We start from the raw sequence: 18,884 nt of genomic DNA, 5'->3' as shown, positions 1-18,884 counted from the left end.
GATAACTGACTTCTTTTTTTTAAGTGGAGCTGTGGATGTTGAGATTGTAGCCTCCCCCCCCCCCTTCGCTACAACAGCGCATGGGCCTATTTTCCTCGACGTCGACAGTCGAAAATCGAGCTCCGCGTGGCGTCGTCCACGGACTCTATCTGTGGTCGCGTCGCCGCGACGAAGAGGCCACATGAAAATCGAAGGACGAGATGTCTCGGTGAGCCACAAAACGGGTTTTGCTTGCTGACAAATTTCGACAATTTGTGAGACTGACTTTAAAGTTTTAAGGTGTCACTTAAACTGAAGAATTTTATAGGATGGCAGACACAATAGATATCGCATTGCGGAGAACATCTGGGGCTTCTGATGAAAGGTAAACAAGATTTTATTCGGTGATTCTTGAGCACAAAACTCAACAGTGTTCCCACATGCTTATTTTCATGTTGGGTTTCTTGAACAAAATATTTATGAACTGTTCTGTTTAGCTTTGTTATAAGTTTGGCAATACTTGAATATATTTCCCCTTAACGTTAGACAGTTGGCAGCCGGGGGGGGGGGCACTTGACCAATAAAGCCTTGAAACTCTTCCCGTAGATACATGAGCAAGACCTACGCATAATGCGTATGAAGGGATAAAAATTATTTCACCATGCATGAATAGAAAAAAATGAGAGGTTTCTTACCAGACCAATCTCGTGTAGATCCCTCGAACCGTTAGTCAACAAAGCAAATACAATAGGCTTGACCCTTGAACCGCTTCTTTATAAGGTACATGTACCTTCGATTAGCGATGTTACAAAATGCCGTTTTGAAGAACAATTTACAGATAAAAATTATCATCTGACAAATAATAAAATTTGAAACTTGATTATAAATAATCCATTATAATAATAAGTATTTATACTCACTAAAAGTTTTTGAAATGTTGTCATAACTTGGAAATTATGGACCTAGCCTAGTTCATAAAACTTAGGCATAAGGGTAATGGTGTATCATCGAAGATCCTACCCGAGTTTCAGGTCACATGATAAAGATCAAAGGTCACTTAGGGTCAACAAACTTTGGCCATGTTGGGGTTATTTGACGAATTAGTTTATAGATCTAGTTTATGAAACTTGGACGTAAGAGCAACCATGTATCCCTGAATATCATGTGCGAGTTTCAGGTCACATGACCAAGGTCAAAGGTCACTTAGGGTTAACAAACTTTGGCCATGATGGTGGTATTTGAGAAAATGTCATAACTTTGAATGTTTATGGATCTAGTTTATGAAACTTGGATATAAAAGCAATCAAGTATCCTTGAACATCCTGTGCAAGTTTCAGGTACATGATAAAGGTCATTTAGGGTCAACAAACTTTGGTAAAGTGGGGGTATTTGTGGAATTTTCATCATAAATTTAAAAGTTTATGGATCTTCTTCATGAAACTTGGACATAAAAGTAGCAATGTATCCCAGGCAGAATGCCCTGTGCGTGTTTCAGGAACATGGTCAAGATCGAAGGTCATTTAAAGGTCAATGAACTCTGGCTATGTTGGGAGTATGTGTTGAATTGGCATCATAACTTAGAAAGTTTATGGATGCAGCTCATGAAACATCGATATAAGGGTAATCAAGTATGAATGATTGTCTTGCACATGTCTTAGGTTACATGGTCATAGGTCATTTTGGGTCAATGGACATAATATTGTATTATCATATTTTAATAGTGGTTTCTTCTGTGAACAATTATTTATCAGCTGTTTTCAAAGGCGCCACTGCTGCTATCGAATTGCGTAGTACAGGTGAGACTGCCAGAGGCGTTCTACTTGTTATATTATTGGATTATTCAGTGATTAGTGTTAATGATGTTGTTGGAGTTTATCTTGTGCTGCATAGTATTTTACATGTGAAGCTTATCCTTTTTTCTCTCTTGAAACAAATTGATGGGAGTCCCAACATACCGTATATACATTTTATTGAGAAGAGAACCCACAATACCTTTCATTTATACACCACAGAATGAATGTCAGCTTCCATCTGCATCTACACCCCTGGCAGACCACCTTGGTATAAACTCCAAAAACATCATTAACACCAATCACTGAATAATCCAATAATATAAAAAGAAGGTCACATGAGACAATGAGACAATCAAGGACAACAATCCCTGGGCAATTAAAACCTTGAAGAATTAATCCCTTTTGCAGCGTATTCTGGAACCACTGTGTAAACTGGGATGGGTGCATGTTGAGTCAATGGTACACATTAGACAGTGACGGAGATTATTTATTTAATCCAAGCCATGGCGTAATTTCCTTCAGCAAGAAATTTATCCACATTGTGCTGCACTCGACCCAGGTGAGGTGAAGGGGTACCCAGCAGGATTAATTCCTTGAATGCATAAGCGCTGAAAAGCAGCTCAAGCTAAAGCCGGGCTAATAATAATAACAATGCGCCTTGGAATAGAATATTTCTAGATAGATGGCGCTATATAAATGCCTATTATTATTATTATTATATACAATGTATGTCATCATTTAAACTGTTTTTTTTTTACTTCTCAATTTAGCAACACAAGTGATGATGCCTTTGACAGTTTGACCTCTTCTGTTAATACTCCTCCGTCGTCCATCTCAAGCTCACCATCTAAACCTGTCAGAAAGAGGACTATTTCGACGGGTGGTTCCGGTGACACAGTGCTAAGAACATCAAATAGGACCATCTACACGGCTGGCAGACCACCTTGGTATAACTCACAAGGCCAGCTCCACGAGGCTTTCGTTATAGGTAAAGGGGTGTATATTCAATTTTTGTCTCACCTGCGAAGCAAAGTGAGACTATAGGCGCCGCTTTTCCGACGGCGGCGGCAGCGGTGTCAACATCAAATCTTAACCTGAGGTTAAGTTTTTGAAATGACGTCATAACTTAGAAAGTATATGGACCTAGTTAATAAAACTTGGCCATAAGGTTAATCAAGTATTACTGAACATCCTATTAGAGTTTCATGTCACATGACCAAGGTCAAAGGTCATTTAGGGTCAATGAACTTAGACCATGTTGGAGGAATCAACATCGAAATCTTAACCTGAGGTTAAGTTTTTGAAATGTCATCATAACTTAGAAAATATATGGACCTAGTTCATGAAACTTAGACATAAGGTTAATCAAGTATCACTGAACATCCTGCATGAGTTTCACGTCACATGACCAAGGTCAAAGGTCATTTAGGGTCAATGAACTTTGGCCGAATTGGGGATATCTGTTGAATTCCCATCATAACTTTGAAAGTTTATGGATCTGATTCATGAAACTTGGACATAATAGTAATCAAGCATCACTGAAAATTTTGTGCAAGTTTCAGGTCTCATGATTAAGGTCAAAGGTCATTTAGGGTCAATGAACTTTGGCCGAATCGGGGGTATCTGTTGAATTACCATCATAACTTTGAAAGTTTATTGGTCTAGTTCATTAACTTGGACATTAGAGTAATCAAGTATCACTGAACATCCTGTTCGAGTTTCAGGTCACATGATCAAGGTCAAAGGTCATGTAAGGTCAATGAACTTTGGCCATGTTGGGGTTTTTTGTTGAATAACCATCATATCTCTGTAAGTTTATTGGTCTAGTTCATAAAAAAGGGAAATAAGAGTAACCATGTATCACTGAACATCTTGTGCGAGTTAGAGTAGTATTCAAAGTGAGCACTGCTGCTATATTGAACCGCGTGATGCAGGTGAGACGGCCAGAGGCATTCCACTTGTTTTGTTTAAAAAAGCTAAATTTTATATAATAATGGTAATATAGGAGGTCTTGTTTGAAAAATCCACTCTGAACGAAGAACTTATGAATGAATGACATATGAATTTATGAGAGTAGGTAGCTGTACATACATGTGTATGTATATTTTTCAAAAAGGAGTGTTACTTTTTTTAATTGTATTTTCCCCCTGTTTACTGTGTGAATAATGTACATATATATGTTTGGTTCTTGTTTTAAGAAGTTTGAGAGTAAGTTCAGTCTCCATTGTCAAAAAAAATTGAAAAGTGTTGTACAACTTATGCAAGAAAATGTGAACAAATTGATAAATTCAAAATTTTGGTGAATAATAATCATATCGTGGAATTGGGCATAAAATTATACAAAACTTCTTTGCCTCTCGGCGTCTACAGATCTGTAGACGCCGAGAGGCAAATAAGTTATACTCTTCAATTTGTTTATACATTAAAAAAAATAATTTTACTTTTCTCTTTTCTGTGGACGTACTGCAATGTAAGAGAGTGCTTTATTCTTATGGGGGGGGGGTATCAGAGAAAAATGTGAAAAGAAGGTTTGTCTGACATAGCCCCAGATTGTTTCAATTACCAGACCTCATCTTTATCCAGAATAGTGTATTAATTTGAATTTTCACCTTCCTGTTTTGATAGCATTGTAGCGATTATGAAATCAATAATAATTTGTGAAACAAAAGTCAAACCTCTTTTGAAAATGAAGTCTCATTTTAGGGAAGGTAATCAACAATAAATGTTTCTCGATGCATTAGGGTTTACGTTTGAAATGTAATCAAAGAGCAACTGAAATGTGTAGTCCCATTTACATGTGCGCATGTATTTCTCTGGGAAGTTGGTATCATAGAAACAAAAAGGTAACTTCTTATCCTTTCATTCATTCCAAATCTACGGCATACATTAATTCTTATACCACTTTCATAAACCCAATTAAGATGAATTAGGCGTCTAATAGCAGCATAATTTGGTCGTAAAATTGGAGGAGGACAAGAGTTATCCGCATTACTCTGATGCTGCTGTTATCCGCATAATAGCGGCATCGGGATAAGATTTTGAGTTTATGAACGCATTTCCAAATAATGCGGATAATTGCCATGGTGCGGTCACAAGGTCACCCTTTTCCAACACAACCGCATTGGAGGGGGCGTGTCCAGTTGTCATGGCGATTATCCGCCTTTTTCAGGACGGGCGCTCGTAAAAATAATGCGGCTTATTTTCGGAGTTTATGAACGCAGTTTTTATTGAATTATCCGCATTACTCTTAGGCGGCTAATTGGAGGATAGGTTTATGAAAAGGGTATAACATTCATTATATTACAGTCAATATTTTCCCAACTGATTTGAGAATGGCTCTGTTGTAATGTAATCTGGTGGCAATAGATTTTATCTTTGAGAATTTTATCATGGAGTCACTTCTTATTTTTGTATTATTAATACAGGTCTATGCGGAGGTAGTGCATCGGGTAAGACTACAGTAGCCAATGAAATCATCAAAGCCCTGGATGTACCATGGGTTAGTCTTCTCTCAATGGACTCATTCTATAAGGTGGGTCTTTACTAGTCTTCAGTCAAGGCTACTACCAATGTTATTGATCTGTGATTGTCATTACATTGTAAAAGAAAAAAAAAATTCTTGTGCATCTCTGATTATCTTACCATAGCCAAAAGTAAAAGTGGAAGCTATTGAAATACTTAAGAAAAAATAGGAATGCAAGGTGCATTTTCACCACTTTCCAGCTGAGTATTTCGCTTGAGAATAACTCAAATTACCAGCCATCTGATATTGTAGGCTTTATTGATCTTTTCACCAAACTCAACGATGTTACATTATTCTGTGTTAGAAGCATTATGATTCCAGAGGTTTTCACGTTTAAATAATTTATTAAGCGCAGAAAGTACACATCAAAAAATGTTTTCTTAAAAACTGGCAGTTCTTGATATCAATAAAAAGGATCATTTGAGCAAAAAGCTTGCCATACTACATGTAAAAAATCTAGGTATGACACCAATTGTAGCGATCATATCTATAGGATACAAACCACATGTACCAATGAAATACAAAGTCACACATTCCTTGATATAAAAACAAATATAATTATGTATGGCATGTGTGAGGTGCCGTATATCTAGTTGCCTATTCGATGGCGAAAAATATATTACCCCAGCTTTAGCTCCAGCTGCTAAAGGTTCTTGGTGCATTCAAGGAATAAATCCTGCCGGGTACCCATTCACATCACCTGGGTTGAGTGCAGGAAAAATGTAGGTCATTTTCTTGCTGAAAGAAATTGTGCCTTGGCTGTGATTCAAATCCAGGACCCTCGGATTCAAAGTCCAGAGAATAATCAACTGGGCCACAATGCTCCATAGAATACAAACCACATGTAGTATTGAGGGACAAGAAAAGGCACACATTAACTTGAAAGAAAATAAAACATGAACTATAGATTTAAAATAATTTTTTTTTTTTACATCTGATAATTATTGTTTCTTTTCTTTATTACATTTGTAGATTTATCTATTTCATTGTATTTTTTGTAGGTATTGACGCCCAAGCAGCATGAGCAAGCCAATAGAAATGAATACAACTTTGATCATCCTGATGCTTTTGATTTTGAGCTCCTTGTTGAGACGTTAAAGAAACTCAAGGAAGGAAAACATGTTGAGGTTTGTTTTTAAAGCCACCTATGCCATAGCCTCTATAAAGAGCGCCATCTCAAGGCCTTACTTACCTTTGCCAGGATGCACCACTTTGATATGTAGTCTTACAATATAAACTCACTATGTAAAATGGTGAATAATTTCCTTTTAATGTAACCTCATTCATACCACAACTTTTGCCGATAAAAATAAATTATATGTATTATTCTTCCAGACATTCTTGTTTTTCAATAGAGATCAATTATGTTGTACAAACTAAATTCAAAAGTTAAAGGACAAGTCCACCCCAACAAAAACTTGATTTGAATAAAAAGAGAAAAATTCAACAAGCATAACACTGAATATTTCATCAAAATCGGATGTAAAATAAGAAAGTTATGGCATTTTAAAGTTTCGCTTATTTTCAACAAAATAGTTGTATGAACGAGCCAGTTACATCCAAATGAGAGAGTTGATGACATCACTCACTCACTATTTCTTTTGCATTTTATTATATGAAATATGAAATATTTTTATTTTCTCGTCATTGTCATGTGAAATGAAGTTTCATTCCTCCCTGAACACGTGGAATTCCATTATTTTAACATTTTCTGCTTCAGGCAATGAGGTCCTAATCATCAAATTCGTAAAAATTGAAATATTGTATAATTCAAACAATAAAAAACAAAAGAAATAGTGAGTGAGTGACGTCATCGACTCTCTCATTTGGATGTAACTGGCTCGTTCATATAACTATTTTGTTGAAAATAAGCGAAACTTTGAAATGTCATAACTTTCTTATTTTATATTCGATTTTGATGAAATTTTCAGCATTGTGCTTGTCTGATTTTTCTCTATTGATTTAAATCAACATTTTTCTGAGGTAGACTTGACCTTTAAGTGTATTTGCTTCTTGATTGAAATGCTAACAATTCTAGGACTGTAGAGATGATTACATCATGAGATTTAGTGCGTTCTGATTTCCTGTCTAAATATATCTGCATAGAGATTAGTCTATAGTCAATGCTTGAGCAATGGCTATATTAAACAATAACATGTAATTTATCACTGAAATCAACCCATAAAAGTGTTTTTTATAATCAAGCACCAAGTGTATAAACTGAGCAGCAATGACAGCAGTGTCTGTTTTCGTTGGGTAAAAATATGTGAGTCTTGAGAATTTGTTATTCAACATACATGTCGCCAGGCTGGTATTAATTTCAAGTGTATACAATGATATGAAATTGTAGAAGCACACCTTTCCCTGATAGATTGACAACATAGTGTAGTATTCACATTCTGCATTCAACCAATTTATATTTTCCTTGATCTTTAAAAATGATATTTTCCATTTGCTGCTGCACTATACTAGAATAAAGTAGGTGGGCATAAATACTATTGTACTAATCTTTTCATATTTTCCATTTCTACAGGTTCCAGTGTATAATTTCACAACACATAGTAGAGAAAGGGAAATGGTAATTGTTGCTCTCTTTCAAGTTGATAATTTTATTTTTTATTTAATTGACTTGTGAACAATATCTAAAGTCATTTAGTGAGGCTTTTTAATTTAATCAATGTGTTTTGATGGATTTATCTAGCTCATTGTTAAAAAGAATAAAAAATTTGCATTGTGTCTTTTAAACTTGGAAGTAAATATGTACAGTAGATGTGTGTTTATCTGAAGTGATACCTCGGTCACATTTGCTCTACGGCGGCCGTACGGCGAGTCGAAAACAGCCGTTTTAACATTTGTACCAGCTACAAATACATGTAGCTGGTTTGATTAACAGTGAATAAAACGGCTGTTTTCGACTCGCCGTACAGCCGCCATAGAGCAAATGTGACCAAGGTATAAGTAAAGGCATTCAGGCAGTCATTCACTTTGTTCTGTTTAATGTAGCTTCATCAAACTCATTAAAATTTTGAATAAAAAGAAAATGTGAAATTTTTAATGAGCTAGAAAATGATTACTCATATTGAAGTCAACGTACCATTTTCAGGAAAAATGACGAAAACAGATCTTTACATGTTTGTCATGTCGTTTTTTCCTCTGCACATTTTTGTAAATGGAGAATGAATACCAAAGCCTCTCACATTTTTTTAAATTTGTGTGTTTCTATTTTCTTTTCAGAAAACCATGTATGGTGCTAATGTAGTCATCTTTGAAGGTATCATGGCCTTTGCCAAGAAAGAACTCATAGATGTAAGTTATTTTATTCAGGCTTTACCCAAGAAATTTGTGATTGCATTATTCCATTATATGCTGACTCAAAACTTGGCATCTGTCAGGAATCTGTATACATGCAAATGAAACAATAAAGAAATATACCTGTAAAGGGCATGGAATTTAAATTATAACCCTAAAAACAACTGGAAATGTTCTTGGTGATCATTGAGATAGTCCCATGCATGCATGGCTATATGTACATGTATGTACAGTGCTTTGATCTCTATCATTTATCTGTCACAGCACATATTAGAATAAAACCTGATTTTAAAAAAGTCTGGATGGTGTTTTTTAAGCTGGTAGTAATGACTTAAATACACATGACTGGTAACCCTTTCTTGTGCTAAATGATACATCACTGTGTAGCAGACATAGCAGGTAAGAACATGTACCAGTCATGACTGGTAACCCTTTCTTGTGCTAAATGATACATCCCTGTGTAGCAGACGTAGCAGCTAAGAACATGTTCCAGTCATGACTGGTAACCCTTTCTTGTGCTAAATGATACATCCCTGTGTAGCAGACATAGCAGCTAAGAACATGTACCAGTCATGACTGGTAACCCTTTCTTGTGCTAAATGATACATTCCTGTGTAGCAGACGTAGCAGGTAAGAACATGTACCAGGCATGACTGGTAACCCTTTCTTGTGCTAAATGATACATCCCTGTGTAGCAGACGTAGCAGCTAAGAACATGTTCCAGTCATGACTGGTAACCCTTTCTTGTGCTAAATGATACGTCCCTGTGTAGCAGACATAGCAGCTAAGAACATGTTCCAGTCATGACTGGTAACCCTTTCTTGTGCTAAATGATACATGCCTGTGTAGCAGACGTAGCAGCTAAGAACATGTTCCAGTCATGACTGGTAACCCTTTCTTGTGCTAAATGATACATCCCTGTGTAGCAGACGTAGCATCTAAGAACATGTTCCAGTCATGACTGGTAACCCTTTCTTGTGCTGAATGATGCATTCCTGTGTAGCAGACGTAGCAGGTAAGAACATGTACCAGTCATGACTGGTAACCCTTTCTTGTGCTAAATGATACATTCCTGTGTAGCAGACATAGCAGGTAAGAACATGTACCAGTCATGACTGGTGATCCTTCCTTGTGCTAAATGATAACATTCCTGTGTAGCAGACGTAGCAGGTAAGGACATGTACCAGTCATGACTGGTAACCCTTTCTCGTGCTAAATGATAACATTCCTGTGTAGCAGACGTAGCAGGTAAGAACATGTACCAGTCATGACTGGTAACCCTTTCTTGTGCTAAATGATACATCCCTGTGTAGCAGACGTAGCAGGTAAGAACATGTTCCAGTCATGACTGGTAACCCTTTCTTGTGCTAAATGATACATCCCTGTGTAGCAGACGTAGCAGCTAAGAACATGTTCCAGTCATGACTGGTAACCCTTTCTTGTGCTAAATGATACATCCCTGTGTAGCAGACATAGCAGCTAAGAACATGTACCAGTCATGACTGGTAACCCTTTCTTGTGCTAAATGATACATTCCTGTGTAGCAGACGTAGCAGGTAAGAACATGTACCAGGCATGACTGGTAACCCTTTCTTGTGCTAAATGATACATCCCTGTGTAGCAGACATAGCAGCTAAGAACATGTTCCAGTCATGACTGGTAACCCTTTCTTGTGCTAAATGATACATCCCTGTGTAGCAGACGTAGCAGGTAAGAACATGTACCAGTCATGACTGGTAACCCTTTCTTGTGCTGAATGATACATGCCTGTGTAGCAGACGTAGCAGGTAAGAACATGTACCAGTCATGACTGGTAACCCTTTCTTGTGCTAAATGATACATCCCTGTGTAGCAGACATAGCAGGTAAGAACATGTACCAGTCATGACTGGTAACCCTTTCTTGTGCTAAATGATACATGCCTGTGTAGCTGACGTAGCAGCTAAGAACATGTTCCAGGCATGACTGGTAACCCTTTCTTGTGCTAAATGATACATGCCTGTGTAGCAGACGTAATAACTAAGAACATGTACCAGTCGTGTTTAAAGTCCTTCCAAACTTCAGGAAAAGCTTTATGAAAGACCTACCTTATTGAATTATATGATTTGATTATGATGATGGGTTCTTGTATAGAAGGTATCCGCCTGATCATCTTGGCGCTCATTGCGCTTGCTTAAAAATAGGAAATTTCTCACAAATTTCAATGTCTTCAAACAGTGCTCATGATTATCATTCAGTTCAAGTACTGTCCTAGTAATGCTACAATTGAGTTATTCTTGCAATTAAGTTGGAGTGGGGAACAGAAAGATCTTCAGGTAAGACTCAAAAGACTTGATTATCTGTTGAGTGTGTTACCAAATTGCATTGAATTCTTCCTTCTAGGTTATGGATCTCAAGATCTTTGTAGACACTGATTCAGACATCAGGCTTGCAAGGAGACTAAAGCGTGACATCACCGACAGGGGGCGTGACTTAGAGGGCGTTATTAAACAGTATAACAAGTTTGTAAAGCCAGCCTTTGAACAGTTCATTGAACCATCCATTCAGCATGCAGATATCGTAGTGCCAAGAGGTAATAATTATTATTATGATAATAAAGATAATAATAATCATAATGATGATGATAATATTAATAATAATTGGATATAGCACTTTTTCCAGATGATGCAAAGCACTGTTAATGGAAGTATGGAATCAATATGTTTTTCAATCATACGTCACCTAACAGATAACAATGCATCCTCAATATATAATGAAAATCATATTTTTTTATATACCCTCATTTGCAATATATAATATCCCATTTACATTAATCATTGATTTTTGGAATGAACCTTCTTTGTTTGTGTGGCATTTTGTTCTGAAATTATTCAAATGAGGCTGTATTGTTTGGGGTTTTTATGGGAGGTAGATACTGCCCACTTTCTCAAATCATGTAAGTAGTATCAAGGTTCACAGCACATCAGGGAAATCAGGGAAAATTATTTTAATTTTTTCCAATCAGGGAAAAATCAGCGAATTTGATAAAAATTACCTTGAATCAGGGAAAAATGCCTAAAATGAGGGAACTTTGATCGGCCAAAAAGTCGAAAGCACAGTAGTCAGTCAGACTCTGATATATTTTGTTGCATATCAAAACAACAGGCCATTGAATGACTGGTTATGGTGGTACTAATTAGTTTTACCTTATTGTTTTTACACTGAAAAGTACATGGAATTCACTGCAACAACTTAGAAAGCATGTGAAACTGGGAATGGGTTTAAATGATTATCAGGGAATTTTGTTTTCTTGAAAAGCTGGGAACCTTGACTATAAAGCCAATAAGAGATGGAGTGTCCGTAGATGCTGCAAAGCAGTGATCGTCAGATGAGCTTCAGGAGCAAAAACCATTGTTTGCATGATATGAGCTTGACTTGAAGTTACAATACGTATTGTTTGATATTTACAACATTGAGCAGTAACTACTCATAAGGAGATGTACTACATGTAGTTCATTTTCATTCCAATACACCTCCAACATTAATTTGTTTATGTCAATACAGGAGCCGAGAATGAAGTTGCTATGATTCTCATTGTACAACATGTACACGATCAACTCAAATCTGTGAGTATCCAATCGACTCTTCAACATTCATATTTTCATATTGAGTCAAATGAAATTTCATATCTGGAAGCATTATTCGAGCCAAGAATATGCAAAATAACATCACATTCTGCTCAAGTTGAACAGATGGTCCCAAAAGATTGGTATGTACCACATAATACACTGTATAATTGGCAATGCGACATAGATGAGTGATGTCACATGTTAACAACTTTGCCATTACTTTTTCTATATATTTCACTTAAAATGCCTTTTTTCTCACATCTATCATATTAGATCACATGTTCTTTCTATAGGAGGGCATGTAATACAGATTTTCAATGAATACATAATGGATAAAGTTTGTATCACAAAGGGAAAGTTGTTCACATGACTTCACAAGTATTTGTCGCATTGCCAACTTGAGGATCTACATAGCATTAGTGATCGCAATATTCAAATACTCATAACTTTCTCATTATTTGTCCGATTTTTCTCAATTTGGCTGTGATCTTATTCTTTGATTTTCTGTTTCCACAGAAGCCAACTTATTTCAAAGGTTTCATTCCCCTTTAAATTTATGAAATGACATCATAACTTAAAGACCCTGACCGGTGTAAAAACAATCATATATCAAAATAAAGGTAATGATTCATACAATACAAATATACCAAAAATATTACATATATCTCCTTCCAATAGTTAAAAATATTAAATAAAAATCAAAGAAACTGCTCCTACAAAGTACGCTTCGATTGAGCACTGGAAATGATGACGTCACGTTGTGTCTGGAGGGTTGTGATTCCATAGGTTTGTGTACAAAAGCATTGGGTATTTTCTTCCATTTCCATGTTATGAATCCATTTTTTTTTCGTTTTTAGATGAAAATGGCACTCAAAATTATACACTGTTCAAATTGTTGTAAACCTACAACTATTCACTACCTTTTTTGTGATTTCTTTGTTTGGCTCTTATTGGGCCTAAATTGCTATGTCAGGAAAAGTTGTTATACATAATCTAAATGCAGATAGAATTGAAATCTGCGCCAAATAAGCAGGAAATAAAATATGGCAAAAACTAGTTCAAAACTGTAGATTTCATAAATTCAAGCTTGTGGGAAAAAATATATAAGATATACCTCTGTGATAGAAGTGAAGAGAATGAAATGCGTTCTCTGGAAAGCAAAAAAATCACCCAGTTTTTCTGTGTACAAACCTATGGAATCACGACGCTTCTTACACAACGTGACGTCACGGTCTCGAGGCAGGTGAAAAGCACAATAAAGCCTATTTTCTAAGCGGGGTTCGAAGTCCGATAATTGGAATATTCTTAAGCAAAATACTCAGCTGGGAAGCGGTGAAAATGCATAGAGCATACCTTGCTGTATTTAGTAGCTTATAAGCTTTCGATTGGTATATAATTTGTCAATTTCATTTTCGGGTCCGGTCTGGATCTTTAAAAAGTATATAGACCTAGATCATGAAACTTGTACATAAATGTATTCAAGTATATTTCTGAACATCCTGCCTGAGTTTCAGGTTACAGGACCAAGGTCAAAGGTCATTTAGGGTTAATGAACTTAGACCATGTTGGGGGATCAACATCAAAATCTTAACCTAAGGTTAAGTTTTTGAAATGTCATCATAACTTAGAAAGTAGATAGACTTAGTTCAATAAATTGCATAGACCAGGTGACTAAAATAGCACACAATAAACATTCTATGAAGGTATTTGTTGCTATGAATGCATGTAGCATGTTGTTATGTCAATGTACTTGGCCAACTGTGAAAAACCAGTCACTAATCAATGGATGCATTGTTGTTTTTTGTGAATCTAATGAAAACCCCAAGTCAAAAGAATATATGAATAATAAAGACATCAAAGTTGGCACTTTTTTCATTGAATAACAAACTGTCATATTCTGATCATGTGCACAATGGAACTCCGAACCCGCTTATTGCCCTTCTGTCAAAGTTTCTTCTACACAGTATATCACTGTAAGTTTGACATGTACATAAACTAATCTTCTTGATTGTTGGTATTTTTATCTCTTCATTTCCAGAGGGGGTTCAAGTTCAGGTAAGCAATTCACGTTTTATGAGGTTCTCAAAGACAGTTGGAAAATAATCACCATTGATTTTGTTTTTATGTCATGCGATGCATGATCAATATAATGAACATAGTAATTTGGGGAAATGGAATCATGAGAAGTGCAAAATATCTATGTTTTAAATCAAAAGAAATTAACTGCCCTCATCATCTTTTTATAGTACATTTTTTATACCTTTGCAAACTGAAATATTATGTTGTCACAAGGATTAGTGAATAAATAAATCATCTCTTTGTTGTATACTGAATGTTAATACTGTCTGGTTAATTCAGTGTACCGGGCATCCAACCTTATTGTCAACTTAACAATATAAATTCCCCCTCCCCCCCATAAATTCAGATCTGAGCTGCCGTTAGCCCATGTCAACCAGCCTCTACCCGAGACTCTCTATGTTGTTGCCAATACTGTTCAGGTACAAGGACTACATACATTTATCAGGTAAGTTCTACCATGTCCAAAATAATTTATGTTTGCCATACATTTTTTTTTCTTTTATCAGAGATGCCTCTTCTTCTTGTTCTGTCTTGTGTTGAGTTGGCGACCAGTCAGAAAATGACTATTTTTGTCACTGCTATTATAATTTGGAGCCTTCTTTGTGAGGATTGAAACTTTCCATTCATCCTTTTCTTTTTCTATTTTACTTTCTTCCTGCCAGTCTTCCTGGTATTTGCCTGTTTACCGACCCTGGCTTTTTTCTGTTTCAGTCGTTTCCAGGGTTATTTTGTACAGTATGTATAGTGATTTGGGATGGTCTGGCTTCTTCCCGAGTACAATGATATGTATTTTTCAGGTCTATGAAAAGCCGTACAAAGTAGTAACAATAGTAAGATATTACGCATATTTCTTTATGTAACACCCCCTTGGGTGTAACATACCGGTAGATTTAATTATGACATAGTCGCACTAACATTTCAGTAGTGTGCAGGTTATAAACTCTTCACCGGATTGGTCAGATCATGCGCATGGGACGCGCACTACTGCATAACCATTAATCAGATTACGAGTAACATGTGCGCATTGCTGTTTAAGACGGCTCCGATTCACACTTCACTTTATGAATTACCTGTCCGGTCTTTCAGTTTTTTTTTTTTTTCAAATGCCTGCACTTTCCTTTTACTATTAAGCCTGTACTATCTTCTATACTGAGACATACATCTACAGCAATTACATAAACATTAAAATGAATGAGAATTTACATTAACATATGAAAATGAAAACAGATACTCCTTTTAATAGCAATCAACAATTTTTCCACATTTATGCCTTAAACAAATTTACAAAGCTCATCAATTAATTGTAGAACCGCTATTTATGATTGATTGCATTGACTGCAGTGTACACACTGTAGAGTGTTGTGGCCCAGTGGATAAGTCTTCTGACTTTGAAACAGAGGGTCGTGGGTTAGAATCCCAGCCATGGCGTAATTTCCTTCAGCAAGAAATTTATCCACATTGTGCTGCACTCGACCCAGGTCAGGTGAATGGGTACCCGGCAGGATTAATTCCTTGAATGCACGAGCGCTGAAAGGCAGCTAGAGCTGAAGCCGGGGTATTCATAATAATAACAACGCACCTCGTAATAGACTTTTTCTAGATAGATGGCGCTATTTAAATGCCTATCATTATTATTATTATTACACAAAATCATGAAAATCAATTGTGTGATCAGTCGCTGTGATGTGTTGCTTGACACAGATCTCTGTTCATCATCCATCTCTATCTATCTCGCTGAATAACTGCAATTTTGTTTTTATTGATGTTGTGTCCACGTTGTCAGGAATCGTGAAACAGGGCGTGATGAATTCATCTTCTATTCCCAACGTTTGACAAGGATTCTAATAGAGTATGCTCTGTCACTGCTACCATTCGAGGTGAATATATACTCAACCATAAATGATATGAATATTTCTCTTGTAGATTAAAATTTAATAAAAGTAGTTGCAGTTAACACTGATTTTGTGAGAAAGTCTTTAAAACCAAGGTTAATTGTCATTTTATTATTATCGGGGACTTACATGTAGTACAATTACATAAACTGAACTTTGTGAAATCTTGGAATCTAAGCTGAAAAAATGATCACACTGTCCATGTAGATCACCAACACAGATAGGCACACAGAAACCTACACCTGGCCACTCTCCACCCAGGGAGCAGTTTCATAAAGCTGTTCGTAAGTTAAGAGCGACTTTAAGAACGAGTGGTGAACCCTTCTTACGTGCTAAGCCATCACCAATTCAATATACCATTTACCACGAAAGGATCACCAGTTCTTAAAGTCGCTCTTTACGAACCGCTTTATAAAAATACCCACCTGGGGGCCGTTTCATAAAGCTGTTCGTAAGTTAAGAGCGACTTTAAGAATGACTGGTAAACCCTTCTTACACGCTAAACCATCACCAATTCAATATACCATTTACCACGAAAGGATCACCAGTTCTTAAAGTCGCTCTTTACGAACCGCTTTATGAAAACACCCACCAGGTGGCTACCTAGTATGGTATGGGAACATTGAATGTGTAGCTTGTCCAGTATTGAGTGCTAGAAATACACCCCAGGGAGTGGAGGATGTTCATTCTTTTTGTGCTGGAATTACTGATTGAATCCGATGACTGGGGATGATCATGATAAATCTCTAAGCGCTTTAGATCGGTAGAATCTACACTATGTATGTCTTAAGCACATTATAGATAACCATATTACTGATAGTTTTCTGTAACGAAAATCAGTAGCCTTTCACCAGAGGATTATCATTTCATTGGTGCAATGACATATTAAGAAACTTATGTCTTCAAAGTTTAATCATGATCGTGAATGGTCTTGGGTAAGGTTTAGCTTGTGAGTCAGCAAGCTTCATAAGGCCTTTGTCGTAGATGGCATAATTGATGATGAAGCACAAGGCGTTAGAATGTGATCGTATATCAAGGAGAGAACCTGTTGTCCGACATGTATGTTTCTATTCAAGGAGGTTTTGCTGTGCTTCATCAGCAATTACACTACCTTACCAAAATGTGGAGCGTTGTGGCCCAGTGGATTAGTCTACGGACTTTGAAACAGAGGGTCATGGGTTCAAATCCCAGCCATGGCATAGTTTTCTTTCAGCAAGAAATTGATCTGCAATGTGCTGCACTCAACCCAGATGAGGTAAATGGTTACCTGGCAGGAATCTTTTGCTTGAAGCGCAGCGTGCGTAACAGCTGCTCTGTTACAGTGTAAAGCCAGGGTAATTATGCTGCGTTACTGTAGTATGCGCTATGTAAGCAAATTGTATTATTATTAAATGCATGTAAGTAAAATTTTATGATTTTGAAGAAAAACAATGTTTCTCATGTCATCTGGTATTTTCATCATTTTGTTTTGTGTCTGATTTAGGATTGTACTGTAGAAACACCACAGAATACTAAGTATTCAGGAAAGAGATTTAAGGGGAGGGTAAGTATGTGCATCTTTGTTATAATTTTGGAGAAATTTCATAATTTTTTTTGTATGGTCAATGTTTACATTGCTATTTCTACTTTTATCTGATGATAGTTTTTTTCTACAGATGGGGCAGCCATCTATGGGGGCTAGTTTGCAAATGCAAGGTTTTTTTTATTTAGATTACAGTTTCTACATGTATATGTAGGGCACCAATCTATGGGGGGGCTAGTTTACAATGCAATTTTTTCATTCAGATTACTATTTTTACAGATAGGGCAGCAATCTATGGGGGCTCGTTTGCACATGCAATGGTTTTTAGACACTTGAGAGGTAAAATGCCCTTTTTAATGGAATGGTCGAAGGTCACATGGTAAGGTCAAGGTCACTTTCAGGTTAACGTTTATATGAAAGACTCTCTTGTGACACATAACTCTGCAACCGTAAGTCCCTTTTCAATCAAACTTGAATGGTAGATGTAGTTAGGGGACCTGCATATTATTCTGCAGTCGTAGGTCACATGGTGAGGTCAAAGGTCATTGTGAGGTCAACATTAAAGTCTATGTGCAAGACTCTTTAATATGACAAATGTTATTCCATCCCAGTTATTTTACAGTGAACAAATCATAATATTTCTGGTTACTTTCATAATTGAGCAAGACACTGCTAATGCCTTGTTTAAGGTTGCTTTATATCATACTTGGTATTGATGTCTATTTCGCTGCCATTTTCCTAGGCTTACATGTGAAAAGTAAAATGTATGGTAAGGGATCCTATAGCTGCACTCATTATCCATCAATGTCAATGGCAAAATGCACACTCGCTCCATGGATCTGTGATTGCAGTGTGACAAACGATTTCTGTCCAGATTTTATACAGGGGCTGCAAATTGATCGCAAAAAACCTGCAACTGCTCAGAGTTATTTGACCCATGATTTCTTATTTTCATACAATAATATGAACACATTTCATAAATTGAGGCACAGGAAATATACTATTTTGTGTGGTAAGTCAAATGCGTAGCTTTCGGACCCCTTCCAAATCAGGTGGCGATACAGAGAGGCATTCAAGAAAAGATGGCAGGATTTTTCTTTAGTGAGTTTTGTGATGGTTTATTAATATTTCTAATGATCTTTAGAATATTTACCACAAGTTAAAATGAAAAGCTGTTCAA

General features: G+C 36.5%; 1 protein-coding gene across 3 annotated transcripts in view; it reads left to right on the top strand.

Moving 5' to 3' along the window:
* Positions 1-141: 141 nt before the first annotated feature.
* LOC121430530 (uridine-cytidine kinase-like 1) overlaps positions 142-18,884 on the top strand; it is a 35,830-nt gene continuing 17,087 nt past the window's right edge. The window contains exons 1-12 of one of the 3 annotated variants that reach the window (XM_041627823.1): positions 142-364; positions 2,543-2,760; positions 5,198-5,304; positions 6,297-6,422; positions 7,829-7,873; positions 8,530-8,601; positions 10,986-11,175; positions 12,147-12,208; positions 14,250-14,261; positions 14,632-14,735; positions 16,074-16,167; positions 17,666-17,725. In XM_041627823.1, coding sequence (XP_041483757.1) covers positions 309-364; positions 2,543-2,760; positions 5,198-5,304; positions 6,297-6,422; positions 7,829-7,873; positions 8,530-8,601; positions 10,986-11,175; positions 12,147-12,208; positions 14,250-14,261; positions 14,632-14,735; positions 16,074-16,167; positions 17,666-17,725 — 1,146 coding nt within the window. In that variant the 5' untranslated portion in view covers positions 142-308. Of the gene's footprint in view, positions 365-2,542; positions 2,761-5,197; positions 5,305-6,296; positions 6,423-7,828; positions 7,874-8,529; positions 8,602-10,985; positions 11,176-12,146; positions 12,209-14,249; positions 14,267-14,631; positions 14,736-16,073; positions 16,168-17,665; positions 17,726-18,884 lie in introns of all 3 variants that reach the window. The other 2 variants (XM_041627822.1, XM_041627824.1) reach the window with 2 other exon arrangements.

This window comes from Lytechinus variegatus, chromosome 17, assembly GCF_018143015.1.
Source record: "Lytechinus variegatus isolate NC3 chromosome 17, Lvar_3.0, whole genome shotgun sequence".
Classification (NCBI taxonomy): Eukaryota; Metazoa; Echinodermata; class Echinoidea; order Temnopleuroida; family Toxopneustidae; genus Lytechinus; species Lytechinus variegatus.
The sequence above is the reverse complement of the archived record's forward strand: the minus strand, read 5'-3'. Positions and strand labels throughout refer to the sequence as shown.